This window comes from Poecile atricapillus, chromosome 14, assembly GCF_030490865.1.
Source record: "Poecile atricapillus isolate bPoeAtr1 chromosome 14, bPoeAtr1.hap1, whole genome shotgun sequence".
In the NCBI taxonomy this organism is placed as follows: domain Eukaryota; kingdom Metazoa; phylum Chordata; class Aves; order Passeriformes; family Paridae; genus Poecile; species Poecile atricapillus.
In genome coordinates, this window is record NC_081262.1 from 12,620,720 (window position 1) to 12,643,762 (window position 23,043).

A 23,043-nucleotide genomic window follows, 5' to 3' on the forward strand; every position below is an offset into this window, starting at 1 on the left:
CTCCAAGTCTTTCTTGTTATTAGACTTATTCTCTAGGGCAAGGGGACCTGGAACCTCCCAGTCCACAAAGCTGGGACATACCAAACTGGAAGGACCTTTAGAAACTGAAATCCCTTTAAAAAGTTTCCTGGTATATTAGTCTTACAAATCAGCTCTGTTCTAGCAGGAGCCTTCTCTGCAGAGAGAAACATGGGACATGTTTCAATTTGCTTCTGTTTCCAGGCTTTAAAACCAAATAAAGTAGCCAAGATAGTGAGGATTAGGGGACAAAAATGAATTCTGAAGTATTCCTTGCTGTGTTCTTTATCACCATGTTTACCAGCTTTCTGGCTTTCCCCACAGCTTGACAGCTCTCAGCTAGACATGTTTCATTTCTCCCTGTTGATAAGGGGTCTGTGCTTTTATCTGCTAACCTCTTGGCATATTCTGTTCACAGTGGCAGTTACAGATCATCTAAAATGACATTCTGTACGAAGCATTGTCTCTGGACACCCATCTCAGCCCAACTTTCTGTGGCTTGCCAGAAAGCTCAGTTCAGCAGGTCAGTATGGCAGGAACTGAATTCAAGGCACATTTCTTGTGGAAAGCATCCTGCTCTTGTGATGGCAGAACGTGCAGAGCAGCTTAGTGTATGTGAGGTTTTCCAGGGGGAAAAGCGTCCCGTAGACATTGCTGATGTTCTACTGAGTCCAGAGACCTTGGAGGAAATTGCCACAGAACAAACTTTGCGAAGAACCAAACTTTCACTGGGAACACAAACTTATCTCAGTGTTTTTTTCTAAAGATGATGAGCTGAGCAGAAGGCATAGGTCCAGGGGAGTGGGTGGTTTTTAAGCAGAGTAAGAGAAACATAGTACAAAGTGGATGAGGAAATAAGTTAAATATCTTTATTCTTGTATAACACCCCTGACCTCCTGCCTAAAGAGCAAGCTGAGCTGGTCAGGTGGGAAGGGCAGGAAATATTTTTGGTGCAATGTGGACAACTGTCACAGGTCAGAGACACCACCACTGGGTCTAACTCATCTTATATTTTTCAGATCTTGAAAGATAAGCCCTGGACCCTCAAGCCCCAGTACAGACAAAGTCTGTGAGAGCCACCTGTGCAAACCAGCCTCTTCCATCCATTCCAAAGCTGCAAGTAGCAGATCCATTGCCACAAAGGTCAGGGTTCTTGTCAGCCACCATTCAGGTAGGGGCCAAAGAGATTTCTCTGTGCCTGACATCACATCTGACAGGCGGGGACATCCTACATCAGCTCTGCTGGAGAAGATGGATTGTCATAGGAGAAATAGTCAGGGTAAACACTAGTGATCAGAACTATCAGTAACACAATCAAATATTTTATATGGTCTAAGTAGCTTTTGATGTGTAAGAAAGCACATCCTTTATAGGCAACTGCCTCAGCTATGCCTCTGTAGCCTATAGGGAAGCATTAATGTTCAACTGGGTTCATGTGCAGCAAGTTGTTGATCTCAATTTAGTCTTTGTTTCATATCCAACCTAAGCCTCAGCAAGGACACAGTGATAGACTGCACTGACCATCTGCCAGCTTCAGTTGTTTTGCTTTGTGCAGACACACAAGACCAGGAGGAGTTATGGGGAGCCGGACAGGAAAATCCTATTGAAATGTTGCCAGAATCTTTCACTGTTCTGGCAAGGGGTGTTTACTGATGCTCTTAAGTTTTTCTTAGTTTTTTTTACTAAAAAAAATGCTTAACTTTTATTTTACAATGCTCTAATTTATTTTGGCTAGATATTAGCAGCTCACACATTGCAAAATGCTTTTAAACTGTGCTCTGTTCCCACTGTTTATAACAAAACTCTCCCTGCTTCCAATAGAGGGGACTCCACTCAAGGTACTGCCAAAAGGCAACGCTCCTTCATGCACCACCCAGCACAGCAATGCTGGACGTCAAAGGATGGGACCTATAGAAACAAGTGAGTGCATGAAATATCAGATTGGCTGGCAAAGGAGGAACTGTGAGACTCTTCAGCACTTGCTCTGGTGCAATCTGAACTAAAAGAGCTGTAAATGCAACACAAATGGTCCAGTTGTGAAAGCAGTCACATGGGTAGAGGTTTTATAGCCAAGTTTTAAGCCTTTTTTCTTTGCAACAGATGACACGGGCAATGTTCCAGAAGGAGTTACACTCCATCTCCCTCTTAGCCAAAAATAACCTCTTAGGAAGAGAAAATAATGTCTTCAGAGGTGTTCATAACCCCAGCCTAATCCATATGTGAAACACAGACTTTAATCTGAGTTTGCCACATGTCAACATACTGCTTCCACTGAAGGTGTCACCTTGGGATCTTCCTGAGGCAGCAATGCGCAGATCCTTGGCTTTTGCCAAACTCACCCCTCCACAGCCTGTAGCAATCTGTTTCTTCTGCATTTTGACTGGCAAAGAAACTCAAATCAAGGTGTGAGAAACTTCATTGAGTTCTTCCTCTTCCCTCTCTTGCAGGGCCTGCAGATGGTGCCAGCAGTCGGCAAAAGCCAGAGGCAGTCGTCTGTCCGGGGAGCCAGCTGGGACTAAATAGAAGTCACCCATGAACAGGACACTCTTTGGCCCCAAAGGATTTCCAATTTCAAGGTTGCTGGAAGCTGAGGAAGCAGATTCAGAAATGTGCCTTAAAATGTGTTTAAGCTTCTGTGTCACACTGCTGAAGACATGCTGCTACGGGCAGGGAGGGGAGGAAGCTTATACGCTGTATATTTCCTGTTCTAAATCCCTACTTCAAGTCTTTGCTCTGTACTGTGTGCTCTAGCTGTTAGCTTCAGTCTAAAACAAATAGCCTGTTAACAGAGTCCAGGAGAAGAGGAAAACCTCATTTTCCCAGCAGTGTTGTCTCCCAGAAGATGTCAGCATGGAGCCCAAGCTGCCTTTTTTTCCCAGGGCAAAAGTGTGGATGCCACCCAAGCATCCAAAAGTCTCCCTGACTATTAAAACCAAATGCAAATGCCTGAGGAATAGTTTCCCTGTTCTTTCCCTGTGTGTTGTTGTGAAGCTGGGAGGTGTACTGCACGTCTGGAATGCTGTTTGGGTGAGCAGATGTGGCTGTGAGAGCAGCCAGAGATTGCTCTAAGCTCTCTTCTATCTACAGAGCATTTCAGATCTCACTGCAGACAGAGAGGCAGCAGTGGTGATAGGTGAAGACCCTGATAAGAATTACTAGCCTGGAGGTAAACTGGGAATGTGCTTTTCTTTTTGGAAAGAAACATCTTCAGCTGGCAGCCTTCTCCATTAAGGGGCTTTTGAAATATGTTGCAAATAAAATGGTTCTGCTAATTGCATGGAATAGTGACTCCTTGCCCCAAACAGAAGTTGCTTCTCTCCTCTAAGGTGACAGTCTCAGGTAGGTTTGGGCATTTTTTTTCGGATGGACAAAGAAGCATTTTGACAACTGCAGCACTTGCAAAGAGTTCTCCTGTGTGCTGTTTCTCACTGGGTGACACTGTACACGCTCCTATTTCTCTACACCTCTTGCTTTGCTGTTGGGAAGATGAAGGATAGTTTACTCCAGGGATGAGGAAGCTTAATTACTTGTCTTTATAAATAACACAAGCCCCTGAAGTGGGGATGCAATCAATGCAAGTGAGTGGGTGTAGCAAGCAGCTGATTTTCCTTATGAAACAGAAAGCAGTAGGAAAAAGTGTGACAGGGAAGTGGAAGGTCAGGAACACTTGTCCCCAGAGCTGACTCTTTTAGAGAAACAAAGATATAAAAAGAGGACACACAGATGAAATAAGCACAGAGTGTGTATAAGACAAACCTGTGCCAGCAGGTCCTGAGCCAGGACTGTATTTACAAGACCTCACGTGACCTGCAAACAGTGTGGGACCAAAAATGAAGCTTTCCAAGCATATACATCTTTGCTAAATACCTTTGGGCTGGATCACCAATGAAAAAGTTGCAGTGTTTGGTGCCATTTCAAGTGAGCTGAATTGAGCTGAGTCTCTGGAGGCTGCATCTCCAGAGGGAAAGTTTGTGTGACAGAGTTTGATAATTTTCCATGATTGTTGTGAAGAGTACAGAGTCATGTGATGTGCAAATTTCCCTGTTTGTAAAATCTGTATTTTAAAGTCTGATAATTTATGTAAAAGCTGGGGCTTGAAATATTTGAGGTGGGATCTGTAAATTATCACTTGTAGGTTTGATTATTGCTGGATGTGAGGCTGCAGCCCGCGTCTTGTGCAAAGTGGAACTTTTCAGTGCTGGGCTAATGTTTCTTTGATTCGATTCTTACCAATCACAAACAACTAGAGAACCAAAAGGAGTTTAAACTGTCCTGGGATTTTTCAGCAGCATTTTCTAGCCTTTCTTAGTGTCCGGTTATTTAACTTTGCTCCTTATAACCACTGCTGGCCACCCAAACTTCAGGGACATTAAATACCCACGCAGTATTAAGATGTGGTATTCTGTAATTAATTTAAAAGTGAGCTTTCCGTTAAATTTTTACAGAATCACAGAATTCTCAGGATTTGGAGGGACCTCTGAAGATCACCATGTCAGACTCCCTGCCACGGAGGGGTCACCTAAAGCAGGTGAGACAGGAACGCGTCCAGGTGGGTTTGGGATATCTCCAGAGAGGGAGACTCCGCACCCTCCCTGGCCACCCGGCTCCAGTTCTCTGCCCCCCTCCATGGGCAGCAGTTCTTAGACACGCTGAGGTGAATCTTGTGTTTTAGTTTATGGCGGTTTCTCCTTATGCTGGGAGGCTGTCAGGACTCCGGGGCGCTGTCAGGAGCCGCCCCCGCTGCGCTCCCTCAGGCGAGGGCGGGCGCGCGGCCGGGGCCGCCCCTGGCGGGCGGAGCGGCGCCTGCGCGGCCCCGCGGGGACCCCCGCGCGCGGCGTCTCGCGAGAGGCGGCGCCGGGAGCGCGGCGGGAGGAGGACGAGGAGGAGGAGGGAAGGGGAAGAAGACGAAGGCTGCGCTGCCCGGGCGGGAGGTGAGCGCGGGGCTGGGCAGGGCTCGGGGGTTGTCCGAGAGGCCGGGCGGGGCTCGCTGAGGCGGTGCCGCCCCGGGGCCGGACCAGCTCCCGGTTATGAGCGCGGCGTGTCCCCGCCCGTCTCTCCGCTCTCCCCGGTGCCAGGTAGGGCTTGGCTCCGGCGGGACGCGGGGCTGGGACTGCGGGGGCTCTGTGGGGTAGCTCTGCTTCTCCGCACACGCGGCACCTTCCCGGCTGGACGCTCCCCAGGGAGCTGGGGGGGGTTTAGCCTGAATTAAAGGAGGAGCGGGGGGACCTCATCGCTCTCTACGGGCAGCTGGAAAGAGGTTGTAGACAGGTGGGTGTCGGTCTTTTCTCCCAAGTAGCAGAAGACAGAACAAGAGGAAACAGCCTCAAGCTGACCCAGGGAACGAGCCCGGAGAGGTGGTGGTGGTGTGACCGTCCCTGGAGGTAGATGTAGATGTGGCACTTGGGGTCACGGTTTGACAGCGTTAGGTTGATCGTGGGACTCAATTCTAGAGGTCTTTTCCGACCTTAATGATTCTGTGGCACCCTCCAGCCGCGGTGCTGGGCCTGAGGCTGGTGCAGCCCTGCCGGGGGCTCTGCAGCCACCGGCGGGCTCGGCGGAGGAGCGGCGGCGGCAGCGATGCCGGGATGCAGCCGCCTCCCTTCGGCACAGCCCGGCTTCCAGCGCTGCTCCGCGGGGATCCGGCCAGAACCGCGCTTCTTCCAGCCCGAACTTCACATGCAGATCCTCACTGCAGCGCTCAGGCTGAAAACTGCCGGAAGCAGGTGTTTGTAAGGTGACCACAGCCAGTGCGGCTGTCAGGGATGACACACGACAAGCGTCCCCGGGTGTTGTTGGTCCAGGCTGCAGCACCGGGGCTGCCTGAGGTGCTTCCTGCGATTGTGAAGCCGGGGATGGTGCGTGTGCTGGAAGTTTGTGGCTACGGTAATGGATGAACAGGATGTGCTGTGTTTTGGGGAGTTTCCTCCTGACATTTCAGAAACTGTGACAACTTCTAAGTATGGATATTAAAAAAGGAGGCAATTGCTGCCAAGCTTGTACAAGTCAGGCTTTTTGGCAGCAATGGTGGGCAAGGTGCTGGCAAAGTGTAGATTAGGATGTTCTTCTGCTGGTCTCTAACACTTATGGGCTAAGTTGTGGTGCAACATGCAAAGCAGCTCCGTGTTTTGCTTATGGTATACGTTTATACTAATGTATTGATGTCATTTGATGGGTTTGAACTTCCTTGCTCTGCTAAGGGTGCTAGACTTTTGGGAGTCTGGGCAGGAAACAATGTGTTGAGTGCATGAAATTTGTTTCTTGGTACAGTCTGTTTCGATTGGTGGGAGCTCATTCTCCTGCACCTTTAGGAGATTAAACTGGTTCCACTTTTCTAGAGGTTGCTGATTCCCTAAGCATAACCGGTGTGTACCATGATATGTGAGTGTAGAAGTCTGCATGGGTCCAGTGGTCTCTGGTGAAGTGGCCCAAGGGAAAGTATCCATTTGAATTTGCTGGGGGTTTTATGTGTTTTTAAAAGTTCTTACTCCACTTCTTTCTGTCTTCCAAAGCAGGCAAAATCCAAGTAAGCTGCCTGAAATCCTGTATCTTCTCATGTTAGGTCAAGTGGGCACTGGAGGAGTTTAGGTGGTGCTTAGTGCTGGGGAAACCCAAAGCAAGAAGAGAGGAGATCTGCACCCAAGCCTTTGGAGGCACATTTCTTTCAAAACCACCACTGTTAATAGAGAGGGCTTATTGTCCCCTGTGTCTGGCACATGCCTTTCTGTAAGCTGCTTTATTTTCTGTAAGCCTTACTGCTCCTCTAAGTGAGCCGGAGTGAGTTTCTTCTGCAGAGAGACTGGAAGAGAATGTTGTTGCATAAAGCCAAGAGAAGAGGAATAAAGAGACACAAATTACTTAAGATCTTATCTGTCCTGAGAATAAACAGTTACAATCGGGCTGTGAAGTGGAAATAAAGTTTCCAAACCCCAGAGGAGTTGCATCTGCAATTACTTGTGCAATAGGAGTGCTGGGGACACATCCAGTATCTTTCTCGGGCCTGAGATGGGGAGAAAAGTTCTTGGCTCACACCCAGGCCAGGTTCAGGTTGGAGATGGTCACGGGATGGCTGCTCAGGGGACCCTGTAGGATGATTATAGTGCTTGGTCCACTTTCCAGTTTGCCAGCACTGTGTCACAGAGGCAGCTTTGTGTGGATCCTGGTGCACGTTCCTGTTGGCTGGTGACTTTGGGTTGAACTTGAATGTAAATTCTTGGCTCTTTCTGGAAGCTTTTCCTTTTGATTCTGGCAAGGGAAGGACAGAGGCACGTTCCCTCTAATGTGCACAGAGACCTCTAATTTGTGCTTTCAGTCTGGCATCCTTTATGAAGTGCTCAGGAAGGGGATGGGTCATAATAGAGCAACTCTTGTTTTCTGCAGTGTTTTTCTTTGGAGGGGGAATTAAGCTGTCTTACTGCTCTTTTCCAGGGTTCCTCTCTGGCACTGGTAGAGTTAATAGAAGTGGAGTCTTTCTGATTCTATGCTGCTCGCTGCTGTGTGTGTGTGTCTTGGAAAAGCCAAACTCTCTGGCAGGCCTGCGTGCTGTGTCCTGGAAAGCAGGCTGGAGCCCTTGGGGTGCACTTGGTAAAGCTGCATTGTGGGGCGGCTTTGGTGAAGATCCCTCTTTCCATTTGCCCCAGGAATGTGAGTGACACACACAGTGTCCAGTCTGCCCCTGTTGCTGCTGCCAGGAGGGTGATCTGTTCATGCCTGGCTGGGACAGCTTTGCAGGAATGCTGGGAGGCTGCTGTGCTGCCCAGGGCTGTGGAAGCTGCTGGGTATGGGGGCAGCAGAAAAGGATGCTCCGTGCAGCTTTCCAGGCTTGCTGCATTCCAGCCAGCCCAGAGGTCTCAAGCAGCGCTGGAAGCACAGCATGCCGGGATTCTGTGCGCAGTGGGCACCCTATTCATCCAGAATAGGAAGCAGTCCCTGCCCTGAGCAGCTAAACGGGATCAAATGCAAGAACAGATTTGGGCAAAGCTCAAACTCAAGAGTGTGCCAAGCAGGAGGCTTGGCAGTGTCCCTCCATTATCTTCTGCTGTTGGACTCAGATGCTTGGTCTGAAGTGCTGACGCACATATGTAATTTGCCCCTTCTTTAGCTCTCTGCTGATCTCTCTGGGTGTTTCTTCTCCGATCTGCTCCATCCTCAGTCTTGACTAGCTAAGCACAGAGAATTACTGCTGAGTAATACCTGCTTCTTGCTCAGCAGAGTGTAAAATGTTATGTCTGCAGTTCCTCCAGCTCCTCTTCACGGGCAGAATAAGAACCTGGTTTCAGAAAAGGGCACTTTTTGGTGTTGCAATGCAAAGCTTTGTGTTAGGCTACAGCTCTACTGAATTTCTGGCTCTCCTTACTTCCAAATTGTAAATAAATACACCAGGGTGGAGAAGCCATAAGTCTTCAGATATGTGTTTCGTGTCTTGGGACAAGCTGACCTAATACTTTGACATGTAACAGTATCTGGTATTGTTCCTCTTTGTTAATAATTCTTGTCTAATATTTGAAACCTGGGCTTTGTTTGTTAAAACCCGTCACCCCTGAGACACAAGCACAGCCATGCAGGATCTTTTTACCAAGTCATTCACTGCAAGGCTGCAGTGGTGCTGAGCACCTTTTCCCTGAGAATGACAGAGCTCGGCACTTTTTCATATCTGGACTCAAGTTCTTCTGCATCCCTGGGAAGAGTGGGGTTGATGCTGTTTAAGGGTGGTGTGAATTGGCTGGGGAGCAATCTCTGTGTTTTGGGAAGAAGAGACACCCAGCCTTCATTTTAAAAAAACTTTTCAGGGCAGCTTGCCCTGAAGTAGCTTTGTTTTCAAAGCTGGCGTTTTCAGGGTTTGTTCTGAAGTAATTGGAAAGATTTGAGATGCCTGTGGAAAGGACAGCTCTCGTTTTTTATCTGTAGGCACTGCTCTGTGTTTAAAATCATAGTCTGGACTGTGCTGGGAGGGGTGGAGAACATTGCAGTAACTACTTGTAGCTCCTCACTTTGCTGTGTTGTTCTTCCCTGCCTGTAGGCACTGACTCCTTGCTGGCTTGGGGAGGTTTGCCAGCCTGCCTCTGCACGGAGCCTTGGACCAGAAAACACCAGCAGGGTGGGGAGATGGGTGTTCCCTGAGGATCTTGTGGGAAGGAAGGAGATGGGAGTCATGAAAAGCAGACAGCAGTGAAAAGATGGGGCTGGTTGAAGTAAAAAACCCAAACCTGCTGCACCTCTCAGAACATAAGATCTGAGCTGCCTCTTGAACAGTGATTTCTCACCTATCTTTGGTGATCAAGAGTTGTTAGTGTTGGGTGTGATAGAAATATAAATTACATTAAATCAGGAAAAGAGGTCCTGACTCAACAGTGTCTGGGCATGAACACAGATTTACCAGAGCATCCTTAATCTCTGAAATCATTCAGTTAAAAATAATCTCTCCTTTAGATTTTTATTGATGCGTGGCTCTTATCAGGACTCTGTCCCTTTGTGGGAAGGTTATAGGTGGACTGTTTATGTAATCTTTGTTCCTGGCAAAAGGAAATAGCTACCAAGAAAAGTCATGGAGATAACACCTACTGGGTGCCTTCACACAGAGAGATGAGATGGTGTGTTCAGGTCAGTGATCTTCTCTCATCAGGGGCTTTCTTTAGCCACTGAGGCAGTGGCACCTTCAGCCCTGTATTCATAACTCCAATAAGGAATTTGTTTTCAGCACAAAGCAGCTTCACACAGACATGAGACCACAGTGTGATACCAAAAGCTGAAATCACGGATTGAAACTTCTTTCTTCTTGTGTGTTAGATAGTGTAAAAATCAAGGAGGTCTGAAAGGTGATTAGCTCTGCATACTTTCTGTGAATGGTTGTATATTTTAATACTCTCAAACTTCCCTCTGTAAACTCTAGGTCTGAAATAATTATATTTTACTAATTTTTTTAAATTTAAACAGAGCTTCTCTTGAAATCACCTGCTCCAGAAACTTGAGATTGATAAAAAGCCATAATTGCTATGAAACTGATAAAATTGCAACACATTATGTCTGCTTTTGTCCAGCCAGCTCTTTTCCACAGAGTCTCTATGGATACCTCTGACTCTCACAGCTCTCCCCATGTGGAAATGGGGATGGTCAGCCCCATGATGAGTTTTGATTGTGCCAGGCCATTCTCTCCAAACCAGAAGGATTAAGGGTTCAGCTAACTTTTCTTTCCTCGTACTTTTCCAGGCTCCTGCTCTGCAGCACCATGCTGGATCCCAAGCCTCACTCTGCGAGCCAGAGGTGAATCCAGGTGAAAGCCAGCTACCACAGTAGGTGTCAGGATGACCAAAGCACGGCTCCTCCGTCTGTCTGTGGTGCTGGTCTCCATCTTCATGATCCTCCTGATCATTGTGTACTGGGACAACGTGGGGACAGCTCACTTCTACCTGCACACATCCTTCTCCAGACCCCGCTCCCCAGGAGCCATCACGGCAGGTGAGGGCTGGGAAGCCTTGCCAGATGTAGATGAATTTTTGGCAAAGCTGCTTAGTTCGAGCCTGAAACACAACAGCTCTATCCCCCGAAAGACAGAGCAGCTCCTCGTCCAGGGCTCCAACAAGCCTGTGGTGAGTAACTTGGAGGAGAACGTGCGGGGCTATGACTGGTCTACACACAAGGACAGGAACAGCTTGGACCAAGAGAAGCTGCAGGTGGAGAGGCAGAGAACGCTGCGGGAGTTTTGTGCCAATTCCAGCTTCACCTTTCCCACTAAGGAGCGCTCCTTCGATGACATTCCAAACTACGAGCTCAACCACCTGATTGTGGATGACCGCCACGGCGTCATCTACTGCTACGTGCCCAAGGTGGCCTGCACCAACTGGAAACGGGTGATGATCGTGCTAAGTGAGAGCCTGCTGGACCAGGGGGTCCCCTACCGGAACCCTCTGGATATCCCCCGGGAACACGTCCACAACACCAGCACCCACCTGACCTTCAACAAATTCTGGCGGCGCTACGGGAAGTTCTCCCGGCACCTGATGAAGATCAAGCTGAAGAAGTACACCAAGTTCCTCTTTGTGCGAGACCCCTTCGTCCGCCTCATCTCCGCCTTTCGCAGCAAATTCGAGCTGGAGAATGAGGACTTCTACAGGCGTTTCGCTATCCCCATGCTAAAGCTCTACTCCAACCACACCAACCTTCCCACCTCCGTTAGCGAGGCCTTCGGGGCTGGCCTCAAAGTCTCCTTTTCTGACTTCATCCAGTACTTACTGGATCCCAGGACAGAGAAGATGGCCCCCTTCAATGAGCACTGGAGGCAGGTTTACCGTCTGTGCCACCCGTGCCAGATAGACTATGATTTCATCGGGAAGCTGGAGACGCTGGATGAGGATGCTGCTTATTTATTGCAGCTCCTCAAAGTGGACAGGCTGCTTCGCTTCCCACCCAGCTACCGGAACAGGACTGCCAGCAGCTGGGAAGATAACTGGTTTGCCAAAATCCCACTGGCTTGGAGGCAGCAGCTCTACAAGCTTTACGAAGCTGATTTTGTACTCTTTGGCTACCCCAAGCCAGAAAACTTGCTTAAAGACTGAAAGTGATTGGGCAGTGGGTGTGGGAGGGAACATCTGAAATACCAAAAATGTTTAAATCCTCCTAATTTTTGCTCTTAACTCCCTTACCAATGCAAGTTGGTACAATTGAATATATTTTTTCTACTGCTTCCCCTTCCATTTTTGCAATAATGCCAGAGTCCAGGGTATTCCAGCCAGCTGTGCATATGCAAAAAATGCCATTTTTTTGGGGTTATCACTTATTTTCTGTTTTTTAAAATGTACCCATACTTTGCAATGGGTTGCTGCCCTTGGTCACTCTGCCAATCATGTCCTTCAGTAGCTTTTTATTAATACTTTTTAAAAATTAATATATTTAAGATATTTAAAACAAAGCGTGTGTCGTGGCAAAGGAAAGGGAAGGAATAAAAAAAGTAAAAGAAAACCCCAAGAAATTATGTACCTGCCTCTGTGTGTTGTCTCAGGGCTGCTGTTTCAGAGGTCCAAGGTTTGCAGAGCACTTGGATCTCTCTAGGGGCTGGGATATTGATGGTGCCAGGTCTGCTGGTGGTCACTCCAAGGTAATGGGATTGGGTCAGTGCCTGACTCTGCCAAACAGGCCTGGGAGAGCACCTGGAAGGACTCTGGTGACTCACACTGCTCACAGGTGTGGAGTGTGACACCAGGGTCACAGGAAGGAAATGGCATTGGGAGCAGTGACAAGTCTTGTGGGGTGTTTTGGGGCATGCAGGTGGCCAACACAGCAGCTCTGCACTGCCTGATCTTTTGGCAAACTTCTGTGGGACTCTGCTGTCCACAAAGCTGAGGTTCAGCCCCTATAGCTTGCTAGTGGGGAGCAGTCCCATGACTTGTCCCATTCCAGGAGGGTGCTGAAGTTCTTAGAGGTTTTGGCCAGCCAGGGTGGGCAGAGTGTGCTCCTGGATGGGCGAGCAGGCCCTGCTTGTGTGCTGCTCCATGTCCTGGTAACTGCTGCATGCAGTGCAAGTCCCTTGAGAACTGTGCTGTGTCCTCATCATCCCTGTGCACCCTGTACGGGAACGTGGCAGGGATGCAGATGCTTGTCCTTGGGAGAAGAAGATCCAGAAGGTTTCTTTCAATAAGCAGATGTCAAGGTGAACTCAAAGTTTTTCTGTTTTCAGCATTCCAGCTACTGCTCGTGACACCACATCCTCATACGCTGCTTTTCTGCTTATTCCAAATGGCTGATGCAGATCTGATCATCTGCCTTGCTGGGACCTGCTGCAAGAGTGATGGTTCCCACTGTGCTGGGAGCATGTGGGCTGCTTCCCAAAGGAAATTAATGCCTTTAGAGACTTTTTATGTCTCATCAGCTGAATCTGCTTCTCTTTCTCTCTCTGAATTGCTCTGCAAAAACTGTTTGCTTAGCAGATTAGGCAGGCAGCTCTTTCAGAGCTGAAATGCTTAATTATTTCCCTGGACTGTGGATGGTATTGGTGATTAAGGTCCAGGGTCAGGCCTTGGGAGACAGCTCTGTGTTTTGGGGAGACTTCTTCGTATTGGCCTTTTACTCAGTTTCTCTCCAAGGCCATCAGGAGGTGTGACTTTTCCTGTCTCTGTCTCCTTGCTTCCCCAATTTCTGTACATCTGGGCACTCCATGCTCTTCCTAACAAATATGCTGTATCAAGCTTTATAACCTGCAAATGAGAGGTAATTGATGGTAGTTAGACTCAAAACAAAGTTTTTTTTTTCTCCTTGTATTCACACCACTCTCCCATAATTTGTACAGAGATATTTGCAGTTTAAATGAGCCTGAAGCCGTTGTCAGGGTCTTGGTGCTTTGCTCCTCATAGCTTGGGGAAAAAGGAAGTGCCTGTTTCTGAGTCATTATTTAAAACTAATAATAGAAAAGTGTTGATCTATTCAATTTTTTTCCTAGTTAACAGTTAATTGCTGCAAAACAGAAAGATGTAGAGTCTCGTCTCCTATAATGAGTAATCCCCGGAGTCTCTTGATTCCTGCCACATTTACATTTCTTCAGGGTGGGTTCACCCCGCTCTTCAAAAAACACAGCGTGGATGTTTTCATCTCTTGTCTTTTCAAAGTGTTTATTTTTTCCTCTTTTAATTTCCATGTAATTGATGTTTAGTATGTGCAGGCATGGGGGGCTGGGGCCGTAGCACAGATGCCATGTGAGCTTCCCACCAGCTGCTTCCCCTGCACCTCCTGATCTGGTTCTCTCTCTTCCTGCCCTTCCAAGCAGTGCTTGGCTGCTGGATCCCAGTGCCACCCTGCAAAGCAGCTGCTGCCTCCCCAGCCTCACTTGTCCTGTGATTCATGGCCATGGCCTGTCCCAGGAACATCTTCTCAAGGTCGCTGGCTGGCAGTCATCCAGGGCAGGGGAGGAATGGGTTGCAGAGTGTTATCATTTTTGGCAGCGAGGTCCTGGTTGTGCAATGGGCAGAAAAGGTGCAAAATGGCTGCAAAATCTGCCCAGCAGCTGCTCCATGTGGTGTGAGAGTGTATCCTCTCCATGTGGCTGCCTTGTGATTTAACAGCCATAGAAGAAAAAGGTTTTTCCAAGGCTCCCTTCCCTTGCCTCCACTGGCTAGACAGGGGAGACTTGGAACACACTGATTTCTCTTTCCACATCCAAAGCTGGATGAAGTGAATAAATTCCATCTTTATGTGCTAACACAACCCTGCATCACACTGAGGTCCAAAACACCCCATGTGTGAGGCTGAGCAAGCTGCTTGCATCCCAATGGCTTCATCAGCCTCCCTGGGAGCTGCAGGCAGGAAGGAGAATGTACGGATGGCATGAGGCCACCGAAGGCCCTGCATTCTCTACTTACCCTCTTTCACCTCAGCAAGTCCAGCCTTTACTGATATCTTAGACATTTTTGTGCTTGCAGAACTGTCCCCAGCCAATGTGCTGGGTGCTGTTGGCTCTCTCCTCATTTTCCATTGCCACGCTTCAAAGCTCTTCCCTGGAGGAGCAGTAAAACTCTGATGGGGAGTGTTCATGTTGCAGTGGTTGGCTTCTGGATTCAAAATAACTTGTTCCTTGCTGCTCCTCCCTTTTGAAGCCCTTCTTCCCCACCCTGCTACCACTGTGAATGTATTGTTAAGAAGTCAAAGGGGATCCAGGCTGTGCTGAGCTTTGTGGTAAGACCACTGGGTTGCCAGAACTGGGATGTAGCCTCTGGCTTTGGAAATGTGCATTTTTTGTGGGTTTCTTGCTTTGTTCTCATGATGTGAAAGTGTGTATGTGGTGGGGAGAAGGACAAAGAGTTCAACCAGCCATGCTTCCTTCCCCCCTGGTTTCGTAAAGGAGTTGGAATTTGGTGTTTGACAAATAATGGCAGGCAGAATGCATCCGTGCTGGCCTGAAATCAGAAGAGGGCTGAAAATCCTGGAATGTAGATGGTCATGATGCTAGTATCAGTTCCATGAGGGGTGGAAAATGCTTTGAAGCAGGCTATTTGTGTCTGAATAAACCTGGCTTTGTCATTTCATGCTCAGCCTGGAAAGTTGTGTCCTGTTCCCCTCTTGGCTTGCTTTTCCCTGGGGTTGACCACTTGGCCAAAGACAGCACGGTGTCTCTAACGAGGCAGAACTGATGTGCAGATGCAAAAATAACCTGGGGTTTAACCAAGATGTTTCCAGCTGGGTAGAACTGAAACCAGCTTTAGTGCTTGCTCAGCATCAGAGCCAAAATTTTTACACAACCATTGAACAGATTTGCTCCCTCGCTGTTTGATGCCGGATTCTCTGGTGGAGTGGGATGCGTGTGACCTGGCTTTGCAGCTCCTGTGTCCTCCAGGAAAGGGCTGTCAGGTCGGAACTCCTTGTTTTTTGAGCAGTGACATGACTTTGTCAGCGCAGTAGTGTCATTAACACATGGGTACCTTTGCATCTCAATATTTTTTTGCCTTAACCCTTTAATTCATTTGTGTTTAGGGGGACAAAATTATTGACTCATCACCCGCGGACAACATGCACTCTGAGACAACATGGGAGATGAAGTGTTTTGGCTGTGTGTTTTGCATCCTTCAAGGTGGCACTGGGAGGATGGAGGGCAGGGGATGAATGGCAGCATTGAAAGGGTGGTGAAGAAAAGCCAGTTTGTTCCTTCTTACGTAAGCTGGACCTTCGCAGCGCCCGCAGGGGAAAGCCGGTGACTTGGCAGGGTGCTGCGGGGCTGTGGTGCACAGCGGTGCCAGGGAGGGTGTGGGGTGTGGTGGCTCAAAAGAAAATCGTGTTGCTTGAATTTAAGGGCTTGCCCTTGCTGGTCTTGCTCATAAACCCTCTAGTCAAGGGCAAAAGGGATAAATAAAGCATAATTTAATAAAGCTATTGATACCTGGCTGTTTGGGAAAGAGATAGGGAAGATGGGTGGTGCTGGTTCAGGAGCTGGCACAGTGCAGCTCTTCTCTGTCCTTGATTCAATCAAATTTGGGATCGAGCTCAGACTGTGCAGGCTGAGCTCTGTCCTTGCAGGAGTTGGGGAGCATTTGCTCTGGGGGCTGCAGCAGAGTGCCGTTCTATGCTGGGAGTGGTGTGGAAGAGCCCCGTGCTGGGATGGGAGGGATGCAGGAGCCCCGGGATGGGACAGAAGGGATGCAGGAGCTCTGTACTGGGACAGAAGGGATGCAGGAGCCCCGGGATGGGACAGAAGGGATGCAGGAGCCCCGGGATGGGACAGAAGGGATGCAGGAGCCCCGGGATGGGACAGAAGGGATGCTGGAGCCCCGAGATGGGACAGAAGGGATGCAGGAGCTCTGTGCTGGGACAGAAGGGATGCTGGAGCCCCGTTCCGGGACGGAAGCGATGCTCGGCAGCCGGCGGGGCTGGCTGAGCCTCTCCTGGCCGCTGTCTGTGCGAGGCTCTGCGGGAAGCAGGGAGTGCAGCCGCTCCGCAGTGACCTGTTCTGAATCCCGTGTATTGTCCTGGGCTCTGACAGACACTGCTGCCTCTCCCCCCGGCCTGGCTCCTGCAGCAGCAGGAATCCGTCTCCTCCAGCCGCTGTCAGCAGCAGCTCCCATCACTGATGCCCTGCGAGGCCATGAGCAAAGCACAGCCCAAGCCCACAGCGAGGTTCCTGTGCTCAGCAGGAGCTTTTTTTTATACAACCTCTGCTGCAGGTGAGCCTGTCTCTGAGACTGGAAAATGAATTGCTGCCACTGAATACTAAAGGCTCTGGAAAACCTCACGGGAGGAGGTGATTTTAAAAGAGATACAGAATCATAGAATCATAGGCTATCCTGAGGTGGAAGAGACCTGCAAGGATCATTGAGATCAGCTCTTAGACCTGCCCAGAACGTCCCCAAGAGTCACACCAGGGGTGATAATGGAGAAGGCTGCAGTAATTTTAGCAGACTGCCCCAGAGGGGAAGCAGGGAAGGTGAAGGTGGCTGTCCATCCGTCTTTTCTCACTGTTTATATTTTAGGACTATTGCCTTTTATATTTTTTATATCTTTTCAGGCTTTTCAGGTATTGGTGTCCTTGCCATCTGGGCTGTGAGTTCTGGACCTGGTCCACTGCGTTTGGAGAGGGACAGTGACCCCCAGGCGGTGGTGGGATGCAGGGCAGCAGGAATTTCCCTTGCAGGCACTGATGTGAACCCAGAGACTCATGCAATGGGTCATGTTTTCCTCCTCAAACCACGAGACAGAGCTAAGGAGCATGTATTTAATTATCAGTGGTGCTAATTGTAGCTGTAAGCCCTTTGGTGAGTTCCTCAAGCTGCCTCCTGTTTGTCCTCCATAAAGGGGGAGTGGTAGACACCTGTTTTCTGGAGAGCTCCTGCGTGTGAGCTGTGTCCACAGGAGGTCTGGAGCTCTCCAGAAGGAGCAGTGACCTGGCTGGGAGTGCTGGGATAGAGTGCTGGCAGTGAAAACCATGCAAAACTGCCTCAACCCAGGCATGTTGTGCCATGGGTTTGGTCTGGAAGCTGTTGGCATGAGAGCTGGATTCAAGAAGCACATATGCTTTGGACAGCTCAAGGGCTTATATGGGTCTGTGAGCAAAACTCTGCCACAGAATTTCAGAGGTCCCAGCTCACCATCCTCCTCTGCCCCTGGCTGGCTTCCAGAGGAAGAGGAGGTACAGAGAGTACCATCAATCTGAACAAAATGTCTTTCTTCATCTGGGGAAATGCTGGGCATTCTTGAGCAGAGTGTGCTCAGCCAGCTGAGATGCCATTAGTGGAGCTGGCACTTTTCACCTAATGAAGGGGTTTGTAATTTTACCTCAGATTCTCATCCTCAGACTGTGCCAGTACCAAAACACTCCCAGTCTTGCCCAAACCATGTGTTCAACAAATGAGGGAGACTTTTCCTTACCCACCAAACAGTGCCTTCATGAATTTCATGTTTTATCCCCCAGGCAGACGGATCACACGCAGCTTTGGCAAAGCCACATTTTGTGGCAGAGAAGCTGCAGTTTCAGTGTTTATTTCTCTGTCATTGTAGGAATTCAAAATGGATGGAACAAAATACCATTGGGACTGACTCTTGTTTTGTTTGGACACTACACAGGTCTCTGTGGAAAACATGGGAGGAGTGCAGGGGACACAGAAGAGCCAAGAAGATGTGTTAAAAAGGCAGTGCTGGCCAAAAGAGTGGTCAGCAGGGAGTGGAGCAGGGCTGGGGATGTGCTTCTGAAGGATAAAAAGGGTGGGGGGAGTGGAGGGCATCTCTAATCAAAATGGGGATTCTGCAGAGTGGGTAAATGCTGAGGTGAGTGAGAGGGGCTGCTGAGAAACCAGGTGCCATCTGCTGCAGCATGGAGACCTGTCCTGTCTTCTTTTCCAGGGGGGTGAAAGCTTATCATAATGCAGCAGGCAAATCCAGGGGGTTCTGTCTGATACATGATGTGGGGACAGATGATCTGAAATTCCTGTGTCTTCATGAGTGCTGCTGGGCATTGTGGATTTGGACCAAACAGTTATTTAGAACAAACTAAGAAGAGTGGTGGTCTAAGGTTCTGCCTGCCTGCTCTGGGGGAGGAAGGCTTGCAGCACTACCAGCTGTTGGTCTTGCAAGCAGGGCAATGTCCATGGGGGGTGGAAGTGCAGGAGAGATGGTGCCAGTGACATTTCACATGTTATTGGGCACTTCTGCCTGTCTCCAGTTTTTCTTTCTTTCTTTGTGTGCTTTATTGATTTCTGACTCTGTATATTTTGTTTCTTGGGTAAATCAGAAGTATTTGTCACCTAGAATGATCATGCTGAGAGGATAAAGCTTTTTACAAAGCCTTTGGTGACCTTTAGCTAATGATAAATCAGTGAACTGAGTGTATCTAAGCATTTCCCAAATGCTGGGTGTTGCTGTGCACAGTGGGGGACCCACCTTGGCATGACACAGCTACCCAGTAGCAGTCTGGGCATGCAGGTCTTCCAAATAAAGGTTCTTGCTTCAGGTCACAACGACCTAGATTTGTGTTTCTTGATTATCTTCCCTTGTATTTTATGTATTGTGAGTGTGAATGTAGTGTCTGTGAAGTCAGGTGTCAGAACCAATCCACAGTTCTGGACAGGTGAACACATGTGAAAGGTTTAAGCAATCACATTTTTGATGGAGTGAAAAACATCAAGTGATGGCCTTCTGTTTTCTATCAGCAGAGGGTCATTTTTGTGGTTACAATTACTACATTGCAATGCATTTTGGGTTCTGGGACATTTCTCTGCATTATCCCAGTCTGTTTGTCAGTCCTCCTGAGCAAACCCCTGTTGTGTGCCAGGGTGGTTTGTGCTGTGCAGCCCCCAGGGTGCTGTGGGACAGCTCTGCTGTGTCCCTCTGGCTGTCCATCCCTGACCTGTTTGCTTTGTCCCTGCTCCAGCTGCCCTCACAGCCAGAGAGTGAACACAGGCACTGCTGCACCCTCTGGTTTCCACTGCCATGATCCAGCCCAGGTTAGGGGCTGGGAGTCAATCCCAAAATGATGGAATTGGGATCGTGCTGGGTTTCCCTCCTTTAGATACCTCAAGTCTGAGCTTCCTGGATTTGTTGGATTCTCAAAATAGCATCAGGTTTCCTTCAAAGCCCTGCAGCTGCAAGAGGAGTTTACAGCCTATGGTGGGCAGTAAAATCCGTAGTGTTATTCCATAGGTACTCCCAGACAGAAGCAATTCTTGGACTGATTTTGCATCATACACACAGATTTTCCTGGGGAAAGTGAGGGTACTGGGAACAGCCTGAAAACAAAAGCTCTTTGTGAGACCGTGACAAACTGTGTTTCTATTCCACCACACAGCACCAGGTAGAGGCAGAGCAGCAGGATGAAGCAGCTCTGTGGTGAGGCCCTTCATGTGTCAAAATTGGGTCAGGTTGGGACCCTCAGCACAGCTGTGGCTCCAGGCTCCAGCAAGATTTTTGGGAGCAAACCTGTTTAAAAGAAGAAGCAAAGCATCTTTCATCAGCAAGTGAGAATGTGAATTCAAGATGTCAGGGCAGGCTCCAGATGCTGTTGCACTTTGCATTTATTACATTTTTTAGAGCTTAGCGAAAGGTCAGTGTGCTTGGACACAGTTCCTGGCTTTTGGAAAGTCTGCAGGTTTGGGATTGGTGCTTTTCACTTTATTTTCAATAAGAAAACTGCCTGCTTGCAAAGTTTACCTTTGGAATTGAGACATCAGTGAAAATTTAGCTCTTAATATTTTAGGCTAAAAAGCCAATGAGGGACAAGTTTTTGGAGGGTAGGGTGGGTTTGCATTATTTTTTCTCTGTCTTTGTTTTTTCCTCCAATATTCAGGGAAAAGCTTTCAGTATGGATTAGGCTGCTGTCAGTGCTAGCTGGGTTTTTTTTTTGGCCATGCTGATTGGAAGGAAATTTCCAATACAGCTTAGTCGCCAGAAATGGATTCTTTGCTGGAATATTTTGGTTAAAATATTCCGACTTGCTCCTTGCAGGGATGCCACTTAGTGCAAGAGCACACAGCAATTGGCTGCCTCCTTCTTAACTCTGAGTTTGATCTTTTCATTATTTTTGTTGGTTTTTTTTTTGCTGGTATTTGCTTTGGACAGGCCTGTTCCCACACTACAGAGATCGTGATACCACAAGCAAGGTCTTTCTGTAGGATCCTTTCCTGGCCCTTCTGGAGCTGTATGTTTTACTGGGAGGGGAGTGCAATGGCAGGAGGAATTCCATCAGGATGGAGTTAACTAGCTAGTGAAGGACCAGCATGTGGGCAGGGCCTTGGAGGCAACCTGGGTTTTCTCTCATCTTCTGATCTTTTAGGATCAAAGTTGGGACTCACTGACCTTGGAGGTCTTTTCCAACAAAAACGGCTCTGTGATTCTGGGGGTTATTAGATGCTATATATTTGCCTCCAGGATCTCATGTGGTGCCTTCCAAGTAAAAATGGGGGAACTACACGTGTTTGGCTTGATCTGCCTGACCCTGGCAAGGCATTTCTGAGGCCATTGTGCTACTGCTGCTCCCTGCCCGCAGCTGCAAGGCTTGACAGCGTGGAGCAGAGGCACAGCTCTCCTCAGCCCTGCTCAGACAGTCACCCACAGATAGCGGGAGCTGCATTGGGATTTGTTTTTCTTCTTTTCTTGTTTGGTCAAAAGCAACAGGGGATTTTTTTTCCCTCCTGAAAGAACAGCAGTGTTTGGTTTGAGAAAGGATGAGGTCAAGAAGTGGCAGGAAAAGGCTGTCTCATTGTGTTTTTGGTTACTTGATTGCTTTTTTGCACCTGCACCAGACTTCCACTGGTGAGAACTGGGGCTTCGCTGGGCTCCCAGAACGGCGCTGTCGCAGAGGAAACATCTTCCACTCTCCAGTCGCATCCTGTGTTTTCCTTCTCACTCTGTCATCACTTTACAGAGTAAAACCCCGAGCTCACGTTGCACATTTCCACAGCCATCCACCCTTGTGCTCCCGGCTGCTGTCAGGATGGGAAAGTGACAGCCACCAGCAGCAGAGTGATTAACTGGCAGGTGATTTTAAGGGCTCTCTTCCCACTGGAGATGCACCTTTTGGTTTTGTCCAGTCTGTTCTCTGCAAATAAAGAGAAATACTGCAAAATGAGAAGTGTAAGAACATAAAAGAAGAGAGGGAGAATAAAAGAGTTTTGTGAATGAAAGGCTTGAGAAGAAAAGAAATTAAGAATTAAAAGGGAAGAAAGAAGGAAACAGAATTCACAGGTCATGTTTTTGGGCTGTTTCAATAGCAATTTAATTCAAATAAATTCCTCTGTGTGTGTGTGTTGGAACTTCCTTTGCATTGCCTTCCCCAGGATCAGAGACCACCAGGAATGCAACTGGGATACAGGGCTGAGAGGCAAAGGATTTTCCATTCTTAGTTCTGCAAATGGGTCATGCTCTGACCTCCAGTGAGTCACTTATTTGCTTGATGCCTCCAGTTTTACCGAGCTTATAACTGCTGACTTGTTTCTAAGGATTTGGAAACACTCTTGGGCCAAACAGATACAGAGAACTCGTTTTAGGTTAATGGCAGCAACAATTAAAGGAATCAGTTCCTTCCCACCCTGAGCTGTGGTTACACATCAAGTCCAGCAAGCGGCTCAGCTGCTGCTGCAGCGCCTGCAGGGAGGGACTGACCCGTTAAAAATCTCATTTTGCTGGACACCTTGTTCAGAGGCTTTAGTTCATGCTAGTTACCCTTAATCCAAATCACGTGTAGCTGATAGGCTGGCGTGCTGCCCTTGGAACCTCTCCTGTTGTGCTTTTCAGGGATGTGCAGTACGTGCCTTGTATTGGCTCCAGGGCACTGTGCACAAGATTTTCTGCATGCAATGGTCTCTGGATTCTAATAACTTATTGGGCAGGTTGATGGTGAGCTGATATCTGTCCAGTCCTATTGGCACCTCCATGGTTTTATTTTTGACTTAAGAAACTGCAATGTGAAGCAGGCTGTTCTCCTGCCAGTTAATTTTTTTTTTCCCTGGGGTGTTGTTGGTTTGGTTTTTTTCTTCTTTTCCTCTTTCTGCTCTAACTTTGCCTAATTTGCCTATTCTAAAGGCTGAAGTAGGTTAGCCCCTCTTCTCCTTCCTGCTCCCACACAGGCACATTTTGGAAAGCACCACAGCCTCAAATTTGCAATCTGTGCAGTTTGAGTGTATTTGATACTCCAATCTCTAACACCAGCTATTAGGGCTGTGTTTAGTTTAGCAGTATTTGAAATAAATTTGAGCTGGTGGAATGTGAGAGGACTTTAGAGATTGCTGGAAAAGAAAAGTTATTCCAAGAAAACCCATATACTCTCAGGAACCCCAGAGGCAGCAAGAGAGAGAAGAGAAATAGGTTATCTATAGCCCAGGCAAATAAAATATTCTTATTATAACTCCATGGGCACTATGCCAGCTCTCTGCAAGCAATATTTCTCTTTGCATCTTGCTTTGCCAGTTAATTGGACATCTATTATTTCATGATTTCAGCAGGAAACATCGCCTGAGTGATGACTTTGGTACCCAGCCCAGTGCTACTGTGCACTTGCTGAGCTCTGAATTGTGGAAACGCTTCCAGTGGGTCTCTGCTGCTTCTCCAAGTGTGTGTGTGTGGATTCTC

The 23,043-nt window shown here is 48.2% G+C and overlaps 1 protein-coding gene across 3 annotated transcripts; it reads left to right on the plus strand.

Annotated features, from left to right (window-relative positions):
* The first annotated feature begins 4,834 nt into the window (after nt 1-4,834).
* Nucleotides 4,835-11,983, plus strand: CHST12 (carbohydrate sulfotransferase 12). 3 transcript variants are annotated; one of them, XM_058850052.1, is made up of 2 exons: nt 4,835-4,949; nt 10,222-11,983. In XM_058850052.1, exon 2 carries the CDS (start codon nt 10,317-10,319, stop codon nt 11,565-11,567), a length of 1,251 nt encoding a protein of 416 aa, XP_058706035.1. In that variant the 5' UTR covers nt 4,835-4,949; nt 10,222-10,316; the 3' UTR covers nt 11,568-11,983. The 3 variants fall into 3 exon arrangements, with proteins under 3 accessions (XP_058706035.1, XP_058706037.1, XP_058706036.1); XM_058850054.1 differs by lacking the exon at nt 4,835-4,949 and adding an exon at nt 4,963-5,093; XM_058850053.1 differs by lacking the exon at nt 4,835-4,949 and adding an exon at nt 5,100-5,286.
* Nucleotides 11,984-23,043: the final 11,060 nt, after the last annotated feature.

Bases quoted from the DNA above. Each gene is read 5' to 3' on its own strand.
- CHST12 (XM_058850052.1), top strand. From the start codon at position 10,317: ATGACCAAAGCACGGCTCCTCCGTCTGTCTGTGGTGCTGGTCTCCATC.